At 42.3% G+C, this 24521-nt stretch overlaps 1 protein-coding gene across 7 annotated transcripts in view; it reads right to left on the minus strand.

Annotated features, from left to right (window-relative positions):
- The window catches only part of TRAPPC8 (trafficking protein particle complex subunit 8), a 118058-nt gene that overhangs the window by 79576 nt on the left and 13961 nt on the right, over positions 1-24521 (minus strand). For 2 of the 7 annotated variants that reach the window (XM_068237311.1, XM_068237310.1), the window contains exons 3-6: positions 20873-20956; positions 14226-14315; positions 7505-7679; positions 789-942 (exon numbers count right to left, since the gene is read on the minus strand). In XM_068237311.1, coding sequence (XP_068093412.1) covers positions 789-942; positions 7505-7679; positions 14226-14315; positions 20873-20956 — 503 coding nt within the window. Of the gene's footprint in view, positions 1-788; positions 943-7504; positions 7680-14225; positions 14316-20872; positions 20957-24452; positions 24511-24521 lie in introns of those variants that run through there. The other 5 variants (XM_068237314.1, XM_068237313.1, XM_068237316.1 and 2 more) reach the window with 4 other exon arrangements.

Below are 24521 nucleotides of genomic sequence, written 5' to 3' on the forward strand. Positions count from 1 at the left end.
GTAACAATGACTAACATAGATAATTCCATCGTGATATACAGCAATTACAAGGAATGGGAGAGAATTCTGCTCTTGTGAGGGCACATTCTAAGGCCTGGTACACACCATGCAATTTTCCTGTCAGATCAACGAAACATTTCTCGCTGTTTGATAATTTCCAGCATGTTCTATCTGCTTCCGATCAAGAAAGGGATTTATTGTGTACAGTATTGATCTAAAAACATCCCTTTCTTGATTGGAAGCAGATCTGAAATGTTTGAAATTATCTAATAATGGAAAATTTCCAATCTGACAGGAAAATTGCATGGCATGTACCAGGCATAAAGATTTCAGTTTAAATTGTATACTGACAGATCTGCAAAAGGAGTTGGATTTTCTGTTTTTGGTTTACTGAATGGTGCTCTACCTGTTTAGCAAAGCTAAAAATAACACACGGGTTTATAATTCAGAAACAGATCTGCATGCAAGACAGGCTTTTAAGTGGCTCTTGCAGACAATCTTTAATGCTACAAATTGATCAACAAAGAAAATGTCTTATGTCTTTAAATTAAACCATAGAAGCCAAATAACGGCCAGGGCTGAAAATGCTAAGCAGAGCTGCTGGAAGACCCCCTTAAGGATGAAGAAAAAAAACTGTAGGAAAATAGATGCGGCTTGCTGGCCTGATCTACAGACTTCTCCTGCAGGCCAAGTAAATGTGTAACCTAATCATACTGAATGGGATGGTGACAGCTGTAAGTCTAGCCGTTAATTTGACTGTTGAGGGTGATCATCTTTCAAAAAGATACCTGATTTTGTACTGTGTTTTTCTGTATATATTGGCTCCAGGGATCAGGAATTTGTTCATCTGTTCCTTTCAGGGATGTCCGAGAATTAATCTTCAGCAAGTAGCACCCCTGCGCCCCGTATCGTTGAATCATTTCTTCATATATTGAATCAGCCCTTCGTAAATACAAAATAGTCAACACACAAAATGATGAATCAGGGGTCTATTGTTACAATCAAAACCTGCACTACACCTGTTTCCCAGTCAAGCTCTAGTCAATTTAAAACAGAACTTTTCAGGAGTCCGATTTGCTATTTAACCACTTGTCGACCGCGCACTCATACCGCGCGTCGGCAAAGTGGCAGCTGCAGGACCAGCGACGCAGATCTGCGTCGCAGGCTAATTAATCAGGAAACAGCCGCTCGCGCGAGCGGCTGTTTCCTGTCATTTCACGGCGGGGGGCTCCGTGAATAGCCTGCGGGCCGCCGATCGCGGCTCGCAGGCTAAATGTAAACACAAGTGGAAATAATCCGCTTTGTTTACATTGTTACAAAGCTGCTACAGTAGCAGCGTTGTAGTAGATCAGCGATTCCCGGCCAATCAGCGGCCGGGGATCGCTGAGCCGGTTAGAGGCTGCACAGGACAGATTCGTTCCTGTGCAGCCTCTGATCTCTCGGGGAAGGGAGGGAGGAGAGGGAGAGGGGGAATCCTGCGGTGGAGGGGGCTTTGAGGTGCCCCCCCCCCCGCCACCCACAGCATGCAGGAGCGATCAGACCCCCCAGCACATCATCCCCCTAGTGGGGAAAAAAGGGGGGCGGTCTGGTCGCTCTGCCTGTCATTTGATCTGTGCTGGGGGCTGTAGAGCCCACCCAACACAGATCTGAAAAAACAGCGCTGGTCCTTAAGGGGGGGGGGGGTGGGGGGGGGGGGTAAAGGCTAGGTCCTCAAGTGGTTAAGGTAAGAGCAGGCATTGAGGCTAGGTCCACACTGGTCCGTTGCAGATCGGATCTGTTTTACACAGATCCGGTTTTCTAAACTTTTTTTTTTCCTTCCCCTGTTTTTCTTAAAAATGATATTTCTGCAGCATATGTTTCCAGTCCATGGAAATGTATGCCCAGCCATGGGTAAGAGGCAGCCGCCACACTGGAGGGGTATAGCAGGCAGGACGAGGGTGGCAGCGGTCAGGGGGCGCCCCCCCCACTCACCTCGGTCCCCCGTTTTTGCAACCCCTCCAGCTAGTTTCGGAAAACTTGTTACAATAGCAGGGAGCCAGGAGCTTACCTACTCCTTCGGTTCACGATCTGGTTCATTTTAATGAATCGATTCGAATGAATCAATTCATTGAAAAGAGCCAAACTTCCCATCACTGTGCGTCACTGCCTGCAATGCAGCCCTCTATACTTCAGAGGGCGACATTGCAAGCAGTGGCTCGTGAACCAAAGGAGTAGGTAAGCTCCTGGCACCCTGCTATAGGTTGTAACAAGTTTTGCTATACTAGCTGAAGGGGTAGCAGGGACAGGGGACCCAGGTGGGGGGGGGGGGGGGGGGGGGGAACGACATCCCCCCCCCTCCCCACTGACTGCTGCTACCCCCGTCCTGCCTGCTATCACCCTCCAGCATGGCGGCAACCCTCTTCCACCCCCGGGGCTGCGACACAGAAACGGATCAGTTTGTGTCAAAATTTGCCTGTGTAGAGGGAAATTTCCCATTGCCTGCCACTACCCCTGCGTGTATCAGGGTCCAGATCTGTTGCGTGTAAATGCAGCAGATCCGTACCTTCAGTCCAGTTTTGAAACCGGGTCCCTGCAAACAGACAGATCCGTTTTTTTTGGGGGTGAAGACGGCTGCTATTTTTAACATTGCTCCGTTTTTAAGCAGTGCTGAAAAACTGAGCCACGGATACGTTCCGGGACCTAGTGTGAACCAGCACTGAGACCTGCAATTCAAAATCTTCACTGAGATACATGAAAGGTTAGAGAAATATCAATTAAATTATTGCAGTCTTAAAAATGCATTCAAGTATCTGCACAGGACTGCAACTGAAGTGTCACCAAGTATTTTAATATAGCTGAATTATGCTAGGTACACACCATACAATTTTGTGTTAGATAGATGGTTCGATAGATAATTTCCGACAAGTCCGATCTTATTTTTGATCGTTTATTTGATCGATATCTCATAGAAGTGAATGGCAATAGATAAGAAAAGATAACAGAATCGAATTGGCAATTGAATCAGAAATAGATCGGACTAAAAATCGACGGAAAAAACGCATTGTGTGTACCCAGCATAACACTGATATACCCATGATAACTCTGGTGTTTCTTGACTCTTCTCATCTGAACCTCACCATTTGCTTCACTAGGATACTTGCCTTGTATGGCTGTCCACTGTTACAGAGATGGGAGTGATTACTTACACTTAGAATAAGTCATTGCAGCAAATTCAGCAAAGCTATAAAGGAGTGAAGCAATAAATTAAAGTACACTTGAACTGAGAGGGATATAGAGGCTGCTATATTTAGATCCTTTTAAACAATACCAGTTACCTGGCAGCTCTGCTTTTCTCTGTGGCTGCAGTAGTGTCTGAATCAAACACATGAAAGAAGCATGCAGCTAACCTAGGTAGACGTTAGCCAGACACCTGATCTGCATGCTTGTTCAGGGTCTGTAGCTAAAAATATTAGAGGTAGACACTCTGCAGGACATCCTGGCAATCTGCATTGTTTAAAAGAAAAGAAATATATATATATCAGCCTCCATATCACTCAGTTCAGGTGTGCTTTAATTCCTACTGAGATGGAAGGGTTTAGTCCAAACTACTGCATATCAATGCAAGCATCCCCCACAGATGTGAGGATCCCTCCAACCCAACACGTTTAATTTAATTAAGAAACTAAATACAAAGATACAGGTTGAAGTTCTGAAGTTCAGGTTGAATATTCAAGGGTATTTAGTTGCAAAATTACTTGTAGTGTGTGTGTGTTTTTGCGTGTGTGTGTTTTTGCGTGTGTGTGTGTTTTTGCGTGTGTGTGTGTTTTTGCGTGTGTGTGTGTGTGTGTTTTTGCGTGTGTGTGTGTGTGTTTTTGCGTGTGTGTGTGTTTTTGCGTGTGTGTGTGTGTGTGTTTTTGTGTGTGTGTGTGTTTTTGCGTGTGTGTGTTTTTGCGTGTGTGTGTGTGTGTGTGTGTGTGTGTGTGTGTGTGTGTGTGTGTGTATACAGGTCCTTCTCAAAAAATTAGCATATTGTGATAAAGTTCGTTATTTTCTGTAATGTACTGATAAACATTAAAATTTCATATAGTTTAGATTCAAATACACACAACTTAAGTAGTTCAAGCCTTTTATTGTTTTAATATTGATGATTTTGGCATACAGCTCATGAAAACCCAAAATTCCTATCTCAAAAAATTAGCATATTTGATCCGACCAATAAAAGAAAAGTGTTTTTAAAACAAAAAAGTAAACCTTCAAATAATTATGTTCAGTTATGCACTCAATACTTGGTCGGGAATCCTTTTGCAGAAATGACTGCTTCAATGCGGCGTGGCATGGAGGCAATCAGCCTGTGACCATGCTCAGGTGTTATGGAGGCCCAGGATGCTTCGATAGCGGCCTTAAGCTCATCCAGAGTGTTGGGTCTTGCGTCTCTCAACCTTCTCTTCACAATATCCCACACATTCTCTATGGGGTTCAGGTCAGGAGAGTTGGCAGGCCAATTGAGCACAGTAATACCATGGTCAGTAAACCATTTACCAGTGGTTTTGGCACTGTGAGCAGGTGCCAGGTCGTGCTGAAAAATGAAATCTTCATCTCCATAAAGCTTTTCAGCAGATGGAAGCATGAGGTGCTCCAAAATCTCCTGATAGCTAACTGCATTGACCCTGCCCTTGATAAAACACAGGGGACCAACACCAGCAGCTGACATGGCACCCCAGACCATCACTGACTGTGGGTACTTGACACTGGACACAGGCATTTTCCTCTTCCCAGTCGCCCTCCAGACTCTGGCACCTTGATTTCCGAATGACATGCAAAAGTTGCTTTTATCCGAAAAAAGTACTTTGGACCACTGAGCAACAGTCCAGTGCTGCTTCTCTGTAGACCAGGTCAGGCTCTTCTGCCGCTGTTTCTGGTTCAAAAGTGGCTTGACCTGGGGAATGCAACACCTGTAGCCCATTTCCTACACACGCCTGTACACGGTGGCTCTGGATGTTTCTACTCCAGACTCAGTCCACTGCCTCCGCAGGTCCCCCAAGGTCTGGAATCGGTCCTTCTCAACAATCTTCCTCGGGGGCCGGTCACCTCTTCTCGTTGTGCAGCGTTTTCTGCCACACTTTTTGGTTCCCACAGACTTCCCACTGAGGTGCCTTGATACAGTACTCTGGAAACAGCCTATTCGTTCAGAAATTTCTTTCTGTGTCTTAAGGTGGGTACACACGTCAGATAAAAGTCTTTGGAAAATGAAAGATCACAGACCAATTTTACCCCCTTTCATGTAGTATGAGAGCCATACTCTACACAGTCTATTCTAGGGAGCTGAACTCCCCATCAGATAAAAATCTTTGCAAGATGCTGCACACAAAGACCGCTGTACACATGCAACAGATCAGTATCTGCAAAAGATCTGTTCCTGCAAAAGATCCATTCCTGCAAAACGCGTTCATAGTCTATGATATCTGCAGACCTCATACACACCTTGTTTAACGGACAATTATCTGTAGATCAGATCCACCAGGTTGGATCTTCAGATCGGCAGATAATTGGCTGATCTGCAGATGAATGTCCATTAAACAAGGTGTGTATGGGATCTGCAGATATCATAGACTATGAATGCATTTTGCAGGAATGGATCTTTTGCAGGAACAGATCTTTTGCAGATACTGATCTGTTGAATGTGTACAGCATAGTTGTGTGCAGCATCTTGCAAAGATTTTTATCTGATGGGGAGTTCAGCTCCATAGAATAGACTGTGTAGAGTATGGCTCTCGTACTACATGGAAGGGGGTAAAATTGGTCTGTGATCTTTCATTTTCCAAAGACTTTTATCTGACGTGTGTACGCACCTTTACCCTCTTGCTTGAGGGTGTCAATGATGGCCTTCTGGACAGCAGTCAGGTCGGCAGTCTTACCCAGGATTGTGGTTTTGAGTAATGAACCAGGCTGGAAGTTTTTAAAAGCCTCAGGAATCTTTTGCAGGTGTTTAGAGTTAGAGTTAATTAGTTGATTCAGATGATTAGGCTAATAGCTTGTTTAGAGAACCTTTTCATGATATGCTAATTTTTTGAGATAGGAATTTTGGGTTTTCATGAGCTGTATGCCAAAATCATCAATATTAAAACAGTAAAAGGCTTGAACTACTTCAGTTGTGTGTAATAAGTCTAAAATATATGAAAGTCTAATGTTTATCAGTACATTACAGAAAATAATGAACTTTATCACAATATGCAAATTTTTTTGAGAAGGACCTGTATATACACATATACACACACACACACCTCTCCTCAGTGCTGCAAGGATGCTAGTGTTAATATAAATTATTAGACGTCTGAAGCCCCATTCCCCTCTGCAAAACTGCCAACACCTTTTCTTTCTAATGTGTTGCCGAAGCTCTATCCCCACTTGCGTTGCTGCGGCCCGCCGTCAACTCGACAGCCACGGTCTAATAGCGGATTACGGAGCTGGGGGTGGGCTGCAGCAACACAGGTGGATGTGGATACAGAAATTTGGTAAAACTTTGGTCAACCGGGGTTAGTTATTAAAGGAAACCAGAGACAATATTAAATACAAGTGTTCTATAAACCTAGGGCTTCCCTCCAGCCCCATGCGTACGGATCGCTCCCACGCCACCATCCTCAGCCTTCTGTATCGCTGGTACCTGGTCCAGTAACTTCAGTCAGTCACGGCCAGTCTGTGCAAGAGAAGTGCGCCCTCTACGTATCTCTCCAGCAGCCGCCAGAGAGATACGTAGAGAGCGCACTTCTCTTGTGCAGACTGGCTGAAGTTAATTGACCCGGTACCGGCAATACACAAGGCTGCGGACAAAGGTGTGGGAGCGATCCTTGTGCATGTGGCTGGAGGAAGCCCCAGGTATGTATAAAACTTTTATTTAATATCGTCTCTGGTACAAGTTAAAATGGACCTGAACTCTTGCACACGACAGAAGGAAACCAGAGAAATGTACCCTGTATGTATTTAGAGAGTTTAGCCTGTCTAATCCCCTCTTATCTGTGTCTAATTGCAAGTTGTAATTTGATCTCTCATGTCACCTGACTGCCAAGGCACATAAGCTAATTTGAAAGCACAGGATGTTAACAATATGTCTGTTTCCATGAAAGTAGGAAGTACAAACAGTGCAGATTTCAGGCTTTGTATCAGCTGTTAAAAAAAAAAATGTTTTTCTTTAAAGGTCATTATGTTTTTGCATATCTTTTAGAGCAGAGAGGAATTTCTGAGTTCAGGTCCGCTTTAACCCTTTCACCCACTGATCCTTGCCACACTTAACACAGAGAGGCAAAGGCTTCCCCCTACTGACCCAACAGGAAACCATTTTAATAAGCTCCAGCCAGGTCTGCTGGATCATTTATGTTCTCTGGGAACACCAGTCCTGGAAAACAATAGTAAATCAAGCCCCTTATCTATACAGTTAAAATAGTAGAACAGAAGAAATGGCTATCCAGAGGTGAAATTCAGTAAAACACAGATTTATTAACATTATTATTGATACAAAATGTGAGCTCACTTTTTCTCTTCACCGCAGCTGACATCATGCATCAGTACGTAATATTTCAGCGTGTTGGGTGTAAACCATTTAGGGTAGGAGCAGTCATTACTGTGCTGTATCCGATGTTGCTCTTGCGATAACTTGAGAAACTGTTCCACAGGTTCTGGTTCATGTGAGGAAACTACTAACATACCTGAATAAGATGTTAAGTACCGCAATAAAAATGTAACTCGTTCTACATTGTATACATTTACAGAACTGCCAACACCCCTGACATCCAGTTATGTACAGCAAAATGAGACAGTATGCGTTGCCTGGTAATGGGGTCACCATGAACTGCTAGGCAGTACTCTAGTGGCCCAGATAATAAATATGTCCTTGACAATGGCAGAGCAAGTAGATCGAGAGCCCTTCTAGGGAGAGTAAGTGACTTGCATTGCACAATGTTCTTTGTAAAGCTGAGGAAATTATGTCAGTGCTAAGATGGAATAATAATAATAATAATAATAATAATAATAATAGGCAACAGACGGATCATTTTCTAGCATGGGTGTGCTGCAGTGCAATGATGACAATGACCAAATGAAGGGAAATAAATCTATGCTGACCAAGCATTTAGTGGCAATTTAGACCCCGTTCACACTTGCGTTTTGGCAAATAAACGGACCGGATCCTGATCTGATCAGGTCAGGATCCGAACTGTACGGTTCCGATCCGGACCGTTTGTATCAGGCATGCATCAGGCTGCCATCCGGATCCGTGGGCAAAAAATAGCGAAATTTGAAAAAAAAAAAATGTTGGGGTCAGCAGAAGGTGCACCTGGTGCACGTGTAGAATCAGGTTCCTCCGCTGTAGGCCTCACCTCCACCTCCGACATTCTGCCAAACAGCTCCAGCACGTCTGTCACTGCTGCTCCACTCCAGACATGCTTGGCCCATGTGTCCCCATCCGAAATGGCCGCTGGCATACGCATAGGAAGTGGGGTAGAACGTCAGGTTTTTGTAGGCAGTGTGTTCTGTGCCTTCCCTTCCCCATTGGTTTCTGTGTTCCTGATGGTGCTGTCAGGCTCAGGTCCGGGTGCGTGGGCCGGAGATCCGGACCCAAAAAATAGCGCATGTTGGAAAAGAGTCCGGATCCGATCCGGCTCCGTACTGTACGGAACGGACGCGTGTGAACGTCCGCATAGACTTTACATTGCTATGCGGAACGTACGTTCCGTTTGTACAGTACGCGATCCGGATCAGATCCGGAAAATCCGGATAGCGAACGCTAATGTGAACCGGGCCTTATACAGCTAAGGCCTGGTTCACATTAGCGTTCGCTATCCGGATTTGATCCGGACCGCATACTGTACAAACGGAACGTACGTTCCGCATAGCAATGCAAAGGCTATGCGGACGTTCACACGCGTCCGTTCCGTACAGTACGGAGCCGGATCGGACTCTTTTCCAACATGCGCTATTTTTTGTGTCCGGATCTCCGGCCCACGCATCCTGACCGGAGCCTGACCTGAGCCTGACAGCACCATCAGGAACACAGAAACCAATGGGAAACGGAAGGCACAGAACACACTGCCTACAAAAACCTGACGTTCTACCCCACTTCCTATGCGTATCCAAGCGGCCATTTCGGATGGGGACACATGGGCCAAGCATGTCTGGAGTGGAGCAGCAGTGACAGACGTGCTGGAGCTGTTTGGCAGGATATCGGAGGTGGAGGTGATGCCTACAGCGGAGGAACCTGATTGTACATGTGCACCCGGTGCACCTTCTGCTGACCCGAACATTTTTTTTATCTATATTTAACTATTTTTTGCCCACGGATCCGGATGGCAGCCTGATGCATGCCTGATACAAACAGATCGGATCCGGATCGGAACCGTATGGTTCTGATCAGGATCAGATCAGGATCCGGTCCGTTTACTAGCCAAAACGCAAGTGTGAACAGGGCCTAAAAGAAAAGACACTGCAGCTTAGTTTGAACTAGCTTTGAACTGGCTTTCAAGGAATTCAGGTACTTATTCAGGGTGATAGGTTATTTTAGACCTAGGGTAGGATTTCAAACTGAAGATTTGTAGCACCATGGAATAGCAAACTTATCACTGAGGAGTTCTAGTCAAACAGTGAGGACTTTCAGTGAGCTGCCCATAGACACACTGAATATACAAACAGTACATGCAGCTTCATTACACAAGTCTGCGACAGTATAAGGTGCTTATTACACAGATCTACTGTGTATTTAGCTGCCTTAAGGCCCATACACACGGCATACATTTGTCTGTAGTTGTGAGGCAGCGACAAGAGACAACAGCATATTTACGGCAGCAACAATTCGAGTTTGTGACAGTTGTACACACGTGACAACAGGAAGAGTGAAGGCACGATGGAAGCTGTCTGCCACAGAATACGTATAGTAGTAGTACTATGGTAGCGACTCTGCGGTCTGTAGAAGACTTTCGTACACACAACAGGACACCAACAGACTACGAGACGGTTTGTGAGACAAAACTCAAGAGATTCACCAGATGAATTGCTCAAACATGGCTGTGTCTGCAGACAGTCTGTCTTTTGCAGCGTACACACGAACAAACCATCCCACAAACCGTCGCTCATCACGTGTCAGTACAGACGTTTGTATGCAGTGTGTATGGGCCTTTAGTGAATCTCTGGCTGCAGGTCTGGATAGCTGACTGCAAAATAGGTATCTCTAGGGAAAATGGTCAAAGGCGAGTTCAGTTTTAAAACCGTGCTATTTTAACCACTTTACCCCCGCGCGTACGTATTTCTCCACCCCTTTTTCCATCCTTTAAAAACCAGGGACGGAGAAACACGTACTTTCTGCGTTCCCGCTCGTAAACACGCCGCCCGCCGCTAGTAAACACGCCGCCGCCCGCTCGCCCAGAGATCAATGAACGGGAAAATCCATTCCCGTTCGTTGATCTAAGCCCCGCAGTGATCAGCTGCTCTCCTATGGGCAGCGCGATCATTGTGAGAAAAAACTCACGTGTCCAGCCTCCTTATTCTTCCTCCAAGCTTCCGGAAGGAAGCTTGGAGGTCGCATTAAAACAAAAAGTTACTGTGGCCATCTTGTGGCCAAATAGTAAACTACACCCTACACATTTTTCACATACAAATAAATGACTTTTACACATAAAATTAACTCATTACCTCCCACACTCCCCATTTTTTTTTTTTTGTAATTAAAAAAAAAATCAAAAAATTTACAATTAAAAAAAAATACATAAATAGTTACCTTAGGGACTGAACTTTTTAAATATTTATGTCAAGAGGGTATAACACTGTTACTTTATAAACTATGGGCTTGTAATTAGGGATGGACGCAAAACTGAAAAAAATGCACCTTTATTTCCAAATAAAATATTGGCACCAAACATTGTGATAGGGACATAATTTAAATGGTTTTATAACCGGGACAAAAGGGCAAATACGCTTCATGGGTTTTAATTACAGTAGCATGCATTATTTAAAAACTATAATGGCCGAAAACTGAAAAATAATTATTTTTTTCCCCACATTTTTCCTATTTTCCCATTAAAACACATTTAGAAAAAAATAATTCTTGGCATAATGTCCCACCTAAAGAAAGCCTAATTGGTGGCGAAAAAAACAAGATATAGTTCATTTCATTGCGATAAGTAATAATAAAGTTATAGACGAATGAATGGAAGGAGCGCTGAAAGGTGAAAATTGCTCTGGTGCTCAGGGGGTAAAACCCCTCAGTGGTGAAGTGGTTAAAGATTAAAAAAAACAAAACAAACAAAAAAAAAAACTGGTTGCCTTGTTGTGGGACTAGCTATTAATCATGTGACCAGCATAACTAGAGGGGGCGCTTTCCACAAATTTACCACCTTTGAAGCAAAATGTACAACATTACGCCAACAGTGAAGAGAGGTATAGACCATACATCAAGGGCATTGCTGTGCTTTGTTATTAGGGTGGAACATTTGAGAGGCTTGTTTTTTTTATTTATTTTTTTTAAACCTACCTGATCAATCAATTCTTTCCACAAGTGGATGCCCACAATATCTCCATTCACAGAACATAATCAACTGTTCAGGTGACTGCACCTCACATCTACATGCAATACCTTTCAAGTTCAATATGTACTATTCAATACCTCTGAGACTTAAGGCTCATACACACATCAGACTATGGTCTTTGGAAAATGAAAGATCACAGACCAATCTTACCACCCTTCATGTAGTATGAGAGCCATACTCTACACAGTCTATTCTATGGAGCTGAACTCCACATCAGAAAAAAATCTTTGCAAGATGCTGCACACACAGATGCTGTACAGACACAAAAGATCAGTATCTGCAAAAGATCTGTTTCTGCCAAAGATCCATTCCTGCAAATTGCAATGATAGTCTATGAGATCTGCAGATCATCATACACACATGATTTAACTGACATTTATCTGCAGATCAAGCAATCATCCGCAGATCTGAAAATCCATCCTAGTGGATCTGATCTGCAGATGAATGTCAGTTAAATCATGTGTGTATGATGATCTGCAGATCTCATAGACTATCATTGCAATTTGCAGGAATGGATTCTTGGCAGGAACAGATCTTTTGCAGATACTGATCTTTTGTGTCTGTACAGATCCATGTGTAAAGATTGTATGGTGTGTGTTAGATTGTCAATTTATTAATATACACACCCTAGCAATTTTCTCAGAGTTTACAATCATTTTTATCATAATTGGGGAAAATTTGAACACAGGTGTGTGGTACATTGGTCATATTTTTGAAATGTTAGTCAGAAAAATTGATTGCAATTCTTAAATTGAAAATATATTTAACCTTTAGGAGTAGGTGGTGGGGTAGGGGTTTACTGTTAGGCATATGTAGGGGGTTAATGTTAGGTGTAAGTAAGGGAGGGCTCATGTGAGGGTTTGGTAACAATTAATAGAATATCTGTAAATTTACTGATAATCTGCTAATGATAAAAGTGCATAGTAGAATATTGGAAAATGTACTGATATTCTACTTAAAGTGGATCCGGGATGAACTTTTACTCATTGCATAATTGTGTTCCTTTCCTATTGTTTATAGGGCATTCCTCTAGCCAAATACTTTTTTGTTTTTGTTTTAATGCTCTAATTCCCTGTAAACTAAACAAGCCCCGTCCAGTTTTCCAGAGAGCCTTGGCAGTAGCAAGGGCTCTTGGGAGCTCAGTTTGGGCAGGAAAAGGGGGAGGTATTTCTAGCCAGAGATTTCAGAGGCAGAGGGGAGGAGGGGGGGGGGGGGGGAATTAGGTTTTTTTCAGTCCGAGTGCTGCCAACAGGGATCAACAGGGATATGTGAGGGAGCAGGCTGGTGTTGTACTTTATACTGGTTGAACTCGATGGACGTATGTCTTTTTTCAACCAAAATAACTATGTAACTATGAGTGTGCAGATAAGCCTGCCTTTGTGTAATGTTTACAAACATGGCTGCTGTCCTAGTGTCACAGGAAGAAATAACCATATTCTATTAAAGCTGTTTGCAGCTAGATTTGTTGTTTAAACTATGTAAACTTTACATAAGATATATATAGACAAGTTACTTGTTATAGTTCGTTTTTCATCTTGGATCCGTGTTAAAGGGACACTTAAGTCAAACAAAAAAAATGAGTTTTACTCACCTAGGGCTTCCAATAGCCCCCTGCAGCTGTCCGGTACCCTCGCCGTCTCCCTCCGATCCTCCTGGCCCCACCGGCAGCCACTTCCTGTTTCGGTGACAGGAGCTGACAGGCTGGGGACGCGAGTGATTCTTCGCGTTCCCAGACACATTAGCACCCTCTATGCTGCTATATGGTATATGATATATGCTATAGCAGCATAGATGGTGCTAATGTGTCTGGGAACGCGAAGAATCACTCGCGTCCCCAGCCTGTCAGCTCCTGTCACCGAAACAGGAAGTGGCTGCCGGCAGGGCCAGGAGGATCGGAGGGAGACGGCGAGGGCACCGGACAGCTGCAGGGGGCTATTGGAAGCCCTAGGTGAGTAAAACTCATTTTTTTTGTTTGACTTAAGTGTCCCTTTAAGGTAAAATTAGATTGTAGAATATCTGTAAATTTGCAGACATTCTACTAACCAGCAAATCCACACCCATTTTTACTTGTGGCTTTTTTTAAATGTACGCTCTATAGTAACCTGAGCTCATAGTGGTTGCCTAGTGTGACGGCAACCAGAAGAGAAGTCTTCATCTAGTTAACTAGATTCAAGCACTTAATTGTCATTGTGTAACACAACGTAATTACTTTGCATGACAGCCCCCTCGGTGCATTTAGCGAACATAGTGATAGTAACCAGAGGTGCTCTCCTTCTGCCCTCCCTTGTATTAAGCCTCATATTCCACTAGCTTCCTCCACTGCTCCATGTGGAATGAGTCTTGGTAAACAATTTGGTGTGACAATATGGTTCCTACAACTTTCTGTGCCACTTTAACCATTTTTCAAATTAAAATATGCAATTGCCAGCCACCTTCAGAATACGCCACATTCAGAGACAGACATATTTACTTAGAGAAAGAATATACACACATCAAAGATCTTTGAAAATCTTGTTTTGATACAGGAGTGATACAGAAGATGCAAGTGTGGAGAACCCAGATGAATTGCCATCTGACTTTTTACAGAGAGTTCAAACTTTCTTAAAGCTACTTGTTTACATGGTAGTGCTAGTTACCTTTTATAAAAGGCACAATCGTGAACGAGAGTGAGAAGGATACAGGCTAAATAGTGGTTTAAGAATTCATGGTCTGAGGCCGGCATGGTCTGGAAAAAACTTTCTCGGTAGGATTCAAACCATGGCGTAGTTGCTGAAATATACAAGAGCAATGCATTAAAAACACCCTCATGAACTATATTGAACATCAAATGTGGAAAAGGGTTCACTTGACCTATGAAAGAGAGTAGCAAAATGTGGGCAACTAATATAAAGGCAAAAGTCTTTCCTTTACAAAACAATTGCTGCTATTCAAATAGTTTAAAAAGGAGAACACACTAGACAGGAAGGTCATATACACTAGAGAAACATACCACAATTAACACTACTGATAAAATTAAAATGGTACATTCATCAAAATAAGAACTACAGAATGGTTGATTTGTACATTACTTCACACAAGACAAAAATGAATACATATTTAAAAGACAAGAGGTTAGAAATAGTACCTATTTTGTATCTATCTGCCAGACTGACCACACAGCCCCTAAAGAGGATTCGAAAATCATAGATTTTTTTTATTCCCTAGAATTTCATTAACGTGTGTGTGTGTACTTTAGGTGAGGCCCTGGTAAATAAATGTACCAATAATGTCACACCATTTTTAGGATACTGACATGTGACCTTCATATCTATAGTTATGCTTTGTTTTAGGCCAAGGGCCATACCGCCATTCGAGAGTGCTAGGGGGCAAACTAGCAAAATTAAACGTTTGGGGGGGCCAGTTATGTTGATTAATAAGTCTGTGGCATTTTGTCAAATAAAACATTTCGTCTTGAAATAACCCATACATCGCATTTTAGCACAGTGGCAGCTCCTAATCAGTGGCTGTCACCGCCTCTGGGATAGTGGTGGCTGCTAATCAGTAGCCATCACTGTTAAGGCAGCCATACACTGGTCGATTGCCACCAGGTTGACCAACAAATAGATCACTCTCTGATCGAATCTGTTCAGAGAGGGATCTAATGGCTGCCCATACGCTGCACACAGATTTTGAATTGATTTCAGTATGAAATCTATTCACAAACTGTGGAGCTGCCGCCTGCCTCTGCTCCTCCCGCCAGCAGCAATACATCACCAGTCCGCCGGCGCAAGTTCCCGGGTCCGTTCTGTCCCTCTTCATCTTCTCTTAACCTCCTGTCCCATCCTGTGAGAAGGGGAAGTTCAGACAGTAGAGCACCCTCTACTGTTTGAGCTTCTGCTGATCACAGGACGGGACAGGAACTGAAGTGAAGATGAAGAAGGCCAGCCGGACTACATGGACCCGGGGACTCGTGCCGTGCAGCCATTAACCTTGTTGGGTAGACTTAAGGCTCATACACACATCAGACTATAGTCTTTGGAAACTGAAAGATCACAGACCAATCTTACCACCCTTCATGTAGTATGAGAGCCATACTCTACACAGTCTTTTCTATGGAGCTGAACTCCACATCAGAAAAAAATCTTTGCAAGATGCTGCACACACAGATGCTGTACAGGCACAAAAGATCAGTATCTGCAACAGATCTGTTCCTGCCAAGAATCCATTCCTGCAAATTGCAATGATAGTCTATGAGATCTGCAGATCATCATACACACATGATTTAACTGACATTCATCTGCAGATCAGATCCACTAGGATGGATTTTCAGATCTGCGGATGATTGCTTGATCTGCAGATTAATGTCAGTTAAATCATGTGTGTATGATGATCTGCAGATCTCATAGACTATCATTGCAATTTGCAGGAATGGATTTTTGGCAGGAACAGATCTTTTGCAGATACTGATCTTTTGTGTCTGTACAGCATCTGTGTGTGCAGCATCTTGCAAAGATTTTTTTCTGATGTGGAGTTCAGCTCCATAGAAAAGACTGTGTAGAGTATGGCTCTCATACTACATGAAGGGTGGTAAGATTGGTCTGTGATCTTTCATTTTCCAAAGACTATAGTCTGATGTGTGTATGAGCCTTTACACTTGAGTCAATAAAAAATTCCAGCTTAAAAGGGTCAAATATTGGGATCGACTTGTTTTCAAGTATATACAGTACCATATTATTTGCTTCATAAAATACTGACTGACCGCCCAAGCTAATAGTGCTCCCTCTGGGCCACTACAGAGTCCTTCGGGTAGCAGAGTGTACCCACCACTCAACTGTCCGACCAGAGCGCACGGTATCCTTCAGTCTCCATCCTCCATGACCCAATGACAAGTACCGTATGTACTTTTGAATCATTCCACTGGGTTTTGCGGGTGAGACCTAGTGCCAGCCTTGCTGTGACACGCCTTAAGATGCACCTGGTTTACCTAAACCTCTGTATGTATTATGGAGAAGAAAAAAAAAATCTGGTATATAGCAATGGTACGATCATAGAGAGTTTGCAGTGCAGTGAGGTCTGTCGGACTAACAGGCAGCATGTTGTGCATTTACCCCAAAATGCACAAGATTACAATTCTAGTGAAGAGTGAAGCATTCTTCTATTATATTTATAAAGCGTGAACAACATATTCCGTGGGTTCTATGAACTGTATGTGTCACGCTGCACTTGTAATGTGCAATTTCCCTTCACTTTTGAACAATACCCTATTTTTTAGGATGCGCAACACAACATGTATAGTGCTAACGTATCATAAAAATCAAAATGATAATTAAAATACAAGCATTTTCAGAAGGGTCAAGCAATTGTACCCTTTAGTTTTTCTCATGACTAAAAAAAAGCTGAAGGCAAAATTATGCAAAATTAGCATAACAATAAAACAAAGATACAAACATAAACATACAAAATCAATGTTGAATGAATGATCTACAGACAATGTTGAACAAGAATCACATCAATGCTTACAGTGTATAGGAACAAAATGAAATCATACCAGGGGAATAAGCAGGATTATATAAAGTATATACAAGGTATACGAGATTAAGGAAATTAAAAGGCACAGTACTTCCTCTGTACACATCTGTTGATTTGCAGTATTTCATTAGAGATTGTTTATTGTAACCAAAAGGCAACTGTCTATATCAGCATTAGTATACAAATTATATAGCAAAGGCTCTTTTAGCTCTCTGTGTGTCTAAAGAGGAGTACGAAGAGGGGAGAGCGAGTTAGAAAAGCAAGCCTGACTCAGACAGAAATATAGGAATATATTTTAGGATAAGAAACATAGCTGGACACATTGAGATAGCTGCTTATTTTTGCTTTGCAGTTTACCCTTCAGGAGACCATATTACCATCATCCTAAGTGACTGCCGCTGGTCTCTAAGTACATGTCACATAAATCCCAACACTGGACCCATGGCCAACCTCACCGCAGATTTTAGGAAGTAGTTCCATGCAACTGATTTTACATTTGTCATATGTATAAATGAAGTGATCAAAATAATGCAGATAACCATGGAGTTTGCCATCTTTGTTCTCTCTCTAAAAATATTATATTATGTGTATCTTATGCTGATCTCTTGGCCTGCACACCAGCAATAACTCCAGATGCATTGGAGTCAGAATACAGGCTCTGAATCAGTTGCCCTGCTCAGGGAATCAGAAAGTAGAAGCAGAACAGCCCAGCAAGAAATACATTCCAACCAAAAGTCCAAACTACTCCATCATAACAAATATTTCAAAGAGATGGATGTGAAAGCCTTCAGGGACAACACTCTCTAATTATAACCTTTTGACGGAAACTGGAAGTCTTTCAACAATTCAACTAGCCAAATTATATTTAGCCCATGTAAAAAAAATCAGTTTTAAAAATTAGAGGCTGCAGCTTCCCCAGAAAAGTCAGAATTATATGTCTATATAGTAAGCGTTGTGTTGGGGCATCCTCCATGTCATCCAGACAATTCTCCTGCCCTTTGCACCAATGGACAGGCTACAGTAAGAGCATATGGGGTGAAGGGGGGGGGTGTTCGCATCACCAACTACAGCTGGTGGGTGGTGTGACCCATTTTGAGCATCCCCCCCCCTTTTTTTAAACAATGTCTGTCTTGATGATGAATGCAAATCAGCACCAATGTTGAAAATCTATTATGTAAGCCTATACAATGTAACAATACAGAGATTGCACAGTTACATTATCTTCACTTTTGACATACATTTAAAAAAAAAATGTATTCAAGCACTACAAGGTTGACAATGTCAGATGCTCAACTATCTGAAATGTTCCATCTCTACCCAACATTTTGATTTCAAGCCATGTCCACTTTTGGTGCAGGCCAATTCTTTTCCCACTTTGAATCTCTTTATGCATCATTGGTTGCAACATTCTTCATCTTGGTAACCCCACAGCATCAGGTCACAATGAAAAGTTCATACATTTCTTTCCACCAGCTGTAACAAACCGCATACTTTTGTATGTATAATCTAGTGTCCCAACTTAGCTCACAACAGGAACATAAATAGTGGTTGGCCAAGGATTTACTAATTTAGTAGATTTTTGAAGAGTATCATGCCAAGGACAGGGGACACCATAACTCACACTAGACATCATCCAAACCTGATACAATTGATCGTTGCAGGTAACAAACTTCTAGTACGTACAGTGCTGCCCATAATTATTAATCCCCCTGCCAAATTTTGAGTTAAGGTTACTTTTATTCAACCAGCAAGTCATTTTCGATAGGAAATGACATAGGTGTCTCCCAAAATATAATAAGACTATGTACAAGAGGCATTATTGTGTGTGTGTGTGTGGGGGGGGGGGGGGGGGGGGGGGCGAAGGGAAAAAAAAGTCTCAGCTCTTCTTTACATTTGAACAAAAAGTGTCCAGGCCAAAATTAAGCATACCCTTCACAAACTGTCACAGTCTGTGGGAAAATTCAAAGTTCTATACCATTCCAAATAGTCCAAGCTGTTCTAAAGCATCCTAATTACCCAGATAAATTGGGAACAGCTGTTTTAATCAACTCAACAGGTGAAAAACAGCAGCTCTCTGCAGCTGGTTTGTGGACAGTGGTGGCTAAAAACAAGGGAACTCAGTGAGGACCTGCGCCTGCGCATTGTGGCTGCTCACAAGTCAGGAAAAGGCTACAAGGCCATTTCTAAATGTTTTCAAGTTCCAGTGGCTACAGTGCAAAGTATTATTAAAAAATACAAGATGTTCTGCAATGTGGAAAATCCCAACGTGGTCGGAAGTCAAAACTAACACCTGTGCTGGCCAGGATAGTAAGAAAGGTGACAAAGAATCCAAGGATCACCACCAAGTCTATGCTGGTGAATCTGGGCTCTGCTGGTGGCAATGTCTCAAGGCAGACAATCCAACAGACACTGCACACTGCTGGGTTCCATGGATGGAGGCCAAGGAGGACCCCACTTCTCCAGATAAGGCACACAAAAGCTTGCTTGGCCTTTGCAAATAATTATCTGGACAAAGAAGAAGACTACTGGTCTCCTGTGCTATGGTCAGATTAAACAAAAATGTAATTGTTTGGTCACAATGATGTTTCCTTCATTTGGCGTAAAAAAAAGAAAAAAAAAAAAAAAAAAAAAAAAGGAGGTGAAGCCTTCAACCCAAAGAACACCATCCCCACTGTCAAACATGGTGGTGGGAACCTAATGCTTTGGGGGCGTTTTTCTGCCAATGGACAAGGGAACCCAATCCCAGTAAAAACGGCACCATGAAATAAGAGCAATACATGGGGATTCTCATCAGGCAGTCTGCAGAGAAACTTAGGCTTGGGCACCAGTAGACATTTCAGCATGACAATTACCCGAACCACACAGCAAAAGTGGTGAAGAAATGGTTAGCAGACAACAACATGAATGCTTTGGAGTGGCCTAGCCAGAGTCCTGACTAAAATTGAGAATCTGTGGAGGGAGCTAAAGATCAGGGTGATGGCAAGAAGACCCTCCAACCTGAAAGATTTGGAGCTCATTGCTAAGGATGAATGGGCAAAAATACCTGTGGAGACATGCAAAAAGCTGGTCTGCAATTATAGGAAGCGTTTGATTGTTTTAATAGCCAATTTCTATTGATTACTGAGAAGTGTATGACTAATTTTGGACTGGACTCTTTTTGCTCAAATGTAAACAAAAGCTGAGAAATGCTTTTTTCCCACAATCATGCCTCTTGTACATTATTATCTTTTGAGAGACACCTATGCTATTTCTCATCAAAAAATGACTTGCTGGTTGAATAGAAGTAACTTTAAATTTGCCAGGGGTTTAAATAATTATGGGCAGCACTGTATACATAGCATAAAAAAAGCAGGTGGTCTCCTTGATAAGTATGAGGAAAGTGCTCTACAATGAACACAGACGGCAATACCAGGAAATTATAATCATTCCACATTAATTTTCAAAAACAAAAGCTTTGGCTTGAACTTAGTTTCAACTTTTCTAGAAATTTCCTCTTCTACAACCCAAAAACAATTCTGCCACACAAAACACTTTCTAAATAGTAAACCATAAAAAATAACAAAAGAAAAATAAAAAAATAGCAGCAGGTTTCCAGATGGTAATGTTAGTAGAATTACAGAAAGTCCCAGATCAAAAAAACCACCATCACCATAAATTGCTGTTACAACTGAATTGTAGAGAAACATTAGGGAAATGCACATCTAGATCAGGAAGTAGCTAGGCAGTTACAGCACATTGGTAAGGGGAGAATAAGAGGAGCAAACATGAATGAGGATTAGGGAAGAGTCATTTTGTTGCAGCTCCATTGATAATACTACCTGAAAAACACTTGGACTTGTTGAGTTCCATCAATGTCTCTTTCCAATTATTGTACCAAGGAACACTAGCTTTAAGAGAGCGATCTGACGGAGAAAACATGGCATTATTTAACTAAATGGCAAAGACAATGCTATTGTAACAATGGGTGCAAATATGAGACAGATTAATTCAAGTCCGATTTACGCACATTTCATTAGTATATTTAAATACCAAGTTAGCTGGGTAATACAGTGATTCCATAGTGAATCACTATAACCTAAGCCATCTGTTAACCGTAATGGGGCTCGTCTACAGAGCTCCAATGGGTCCCCCAAAATCAGCTGCATGACAACCAAGAATGAACTTGATACTTGTTGAGCTCTGTAGGAAGTTTGTATATTCTCCAACAAGGTACGAGTTTCCGCCATCATTCCCCAAACATTCTATTTTAATTGACTTCCTCCTATTTAGCTAGGTTGTGGTAGTGACGTTGTAGAGTTAGCCACCAATAATGGAAACTTTTCAATGTACTCTTAAGTACTGCTATGTGTCGGAAATTTTGTCCAAGGTCTATTGCTTCTGATACAGACATTTCCTGTGCCGATCAAACTAATATTCTGAGAGTTGAAATATCAGTAACATAGGAGAAAGACACCTATACACTAAATCTGCAGCTGCAATGTTACCCAATGCAGTTGCGAAGAACAATTTTCCATTAGGAGTGCTTTATACTGTAGTTGCAAAGACAAGACAGTCTGTAACACAGACTGATGCTGCACGATAGAGACTGGACCATACACCGCAAAATGACTGCGCCACCTGTGTACAAACTTTAGCTGAGACCAGAGTTCCTCAATTTAAGAATCTATGAGTTAGGCTCGGTTCCCACTTGTGAGGGATGAAAGCATATACATTTTCAAATGATCCGTTGGTCAATTTATTATGCATTTTGTACTACATTGAATGTGTTCTAAACGTATACCAAAGTCTTTTTTGGACTGCTTTGTAACAGATTCCCATACTCTTTAGTGTGTTGTTGGTTCTTGTGCTCCAGACGGAGCTTGTCAGAGGTCTGGGTGTTCCTGTACAGAATTGGGTCATGCATGCGGAAATAGCATATGTTTAAACCGTTTGGGAATAGCATACTCTGGCCACTTAAGAACCAGAGCCTTTTTTTTTTTTTTTTTTTTTTTTCTACACTTCCTGATCACTGTGATTGACTCACAGTGGTAAGGCGGACAGGAGCCAATGAAAAAGGCTCCTGACCGATGGATGCAACCCTGCCCTCTTTAGACGATAAAACTACGCTACATCAGGCTTAGGTAGCCAGAAGGGCGGCATCATTTTAACTTTTGGCGTTCGAGCCGGTTAAACTCTGCTAAGGTGGCACTGAGGAGTGGAGGAACAGAAACTCTGCTAAAGTGGAGCTGAGGAGCAGGAACTCTGCTAAGGTGGCGTTGAGGAGGAGAAGAACAGGGACACTGCTAAGGTGAATCTGAGGAGGGTAGGAACAGGCACTCTTGCTAAGGTGAAGGAGCAGGAACTCTTAAGATGGCGTTGAGGAGGGGAGGAACAGGAAACTGCAATAGGTTTTGCCTATAAAAACGCACTGTAGGAATAGATGCATACTTTTGCTTGGATTTTAATTGCTTCCTTGGTATTCTGTATGTAAAAATGCAGCAGGTTAGGACTTTGCATTGCATTTACTGCAACGTACTGACAAAAATCACAAGTGGAAGGCCACCCCGTTTTTAACATCTGTTAAACTGTCCGTCGCTGCACTGTAGAAAACATACAGAGTGGGTACTTTTTGTGTGCAAATGGGAACAGAGCCTATTGCATTATGAAAACACAAGTCCAAATAAACTGCATTGACTGATTTATACATCACTTTTTGAATCAATACAAATTCCCATGAAACAGCTGTATAAAATTACTATTGGTCAGTATACTCATAATTTGATTTACAAGTGTCCTTCCTAGAACACAAACCTGATATCAACTGAGATCCACTTTTAATATGGCCCATTCAATTAAGCAATACATCCAAAATACACCCACAGTCTGCTGGCCTCATATTACACAGATGTTGGCATGTTCAAAGTGAGAGATTGCATGGTGTATGGCAGGCCTAAGGCCCCATACACACATCAGACCATAGTCTTTTGAAAATGAAAGATCACAGACCAATCTTACCACCCTTCCTGTAGTATGAGAGCCATACTCTACACAGTCTTTTCTATGGAGCTGCACTCCCCATCAGACAGAAATCTTTGCAAGATGCTGCACACACAGATGCTGTACAGACACAAAAGATCAGTAGCTGCAAAAGATCTGTTCCTGCCAAAAATCCATTCCTGCAAATTGCAATGATAGTCTATGAGATCTGCAGATCATCATACACACATGATTTAACTGACATTCATCTGCAGATCAAGCAATCATCTGCAGATCTGAAAATCCATCCTGGTGGATCTGATCTGCAGATGAATGTCAGTTAAATCATGTGTGTATGATGATCTGCAGATCTCATAGACTATCATTGCAATTTGCAGGAATGGATTTTTGGCAGGAACAGATCTTTTGCAGATACTGATCTTTTGTGTCTGTACAGCGGTCTTTGTGTGCAGCATCTTGCAAAGATTTTTTTCTGATGTGGAGTTCAGCTCCATAGAATAGACTGTGTAAAGTATGGCTCTCATACTACATGAAGGGTGGTAAGATTGGTCTGTGATCTTTCATTTTCCAAAGACTATGGTCTGATGTGTGTATGAGCCTTAAGGTTTCCTGAAACTATCAAAAATGTAAAGAACTGGTTTAATTTTGAACTATTCTTTTGCCTAGAGATGAAGTATCAAAAATAAAAGCATATACATTTCATTGTAAAGCTACATAAACACTTACCAATTCCACGTGGTAAGCAAAAGAAACACAAAAACGATTAAACATCATGCAGTAAACCTAGCTACAACTTAAAACTAACTGAAAGGTACTGTACATGCTAAAGAAATAAATCTTTATAACTGACTCAAGGCAAAGGGAGGTCATGGAATGGGGGTGAGTGGGGGAGGGGGTGTTTATATAATAATGCGTGCTTAGCTGAGCTTCAGGAGTAGACAGGGCTGTGGGGTCGGTACAAAAACCTTCCGACTCCAACTCCTTAGTTTATGAAACCACGACTCCAACTCCGGGTACCCAAAATGGCTCAGACTCCGACTCCGAAGTCTAATACTTACCAGAGCTGTGGATTTTGTGCAAAAATCATCCGACTCAGACTCCTCAGTTTATGAAATCACCGACTCCGATTCCGGGTACCCAAAATTGCTCCGACTCCACAGCCCTGGGAGTAGATGAATGATAACTGGCTAAAACTAAATGCTGACAAAACTGAGGTTCTCGTTATCGGAGGTCAGCATCTGACAGCAACGCAGCTCCAGTCTCAGCCAGCACCACTAAGGATAGGAAGCTTGGACCTGAACAACTCAGACTGTGCCCAGTTTGAGTGTACTGATTGATGGGGAATTGAGCTTCAGGAATCAAATCTCATCGGTTATGAAACATTCCTTCCATCATCTAAGGAACATTGCAAAAATTAAGTACCTCATACCTCCAGATCTTCCAACCCTAGTTGATTCCTTCACTTTTGGATTACTTCAATGTTCTTATAGA

Source organism: Hyperolius riggenbachi, chromosome 5, assembly GCF_040937935.1.
Source record: "Hyperolius riggenbachi isolate aHypRig1 chromosome 5, aHypRig1.pri, whole genome shotgun sequence".
NCBI classification, from domain to species: domain Eukaryota; kingdom Metazoa; phylum Chordata; class Amphibia; order Anura; family Hyperoliidae; genus Hyperolius; species Hyperolius riggenbachi.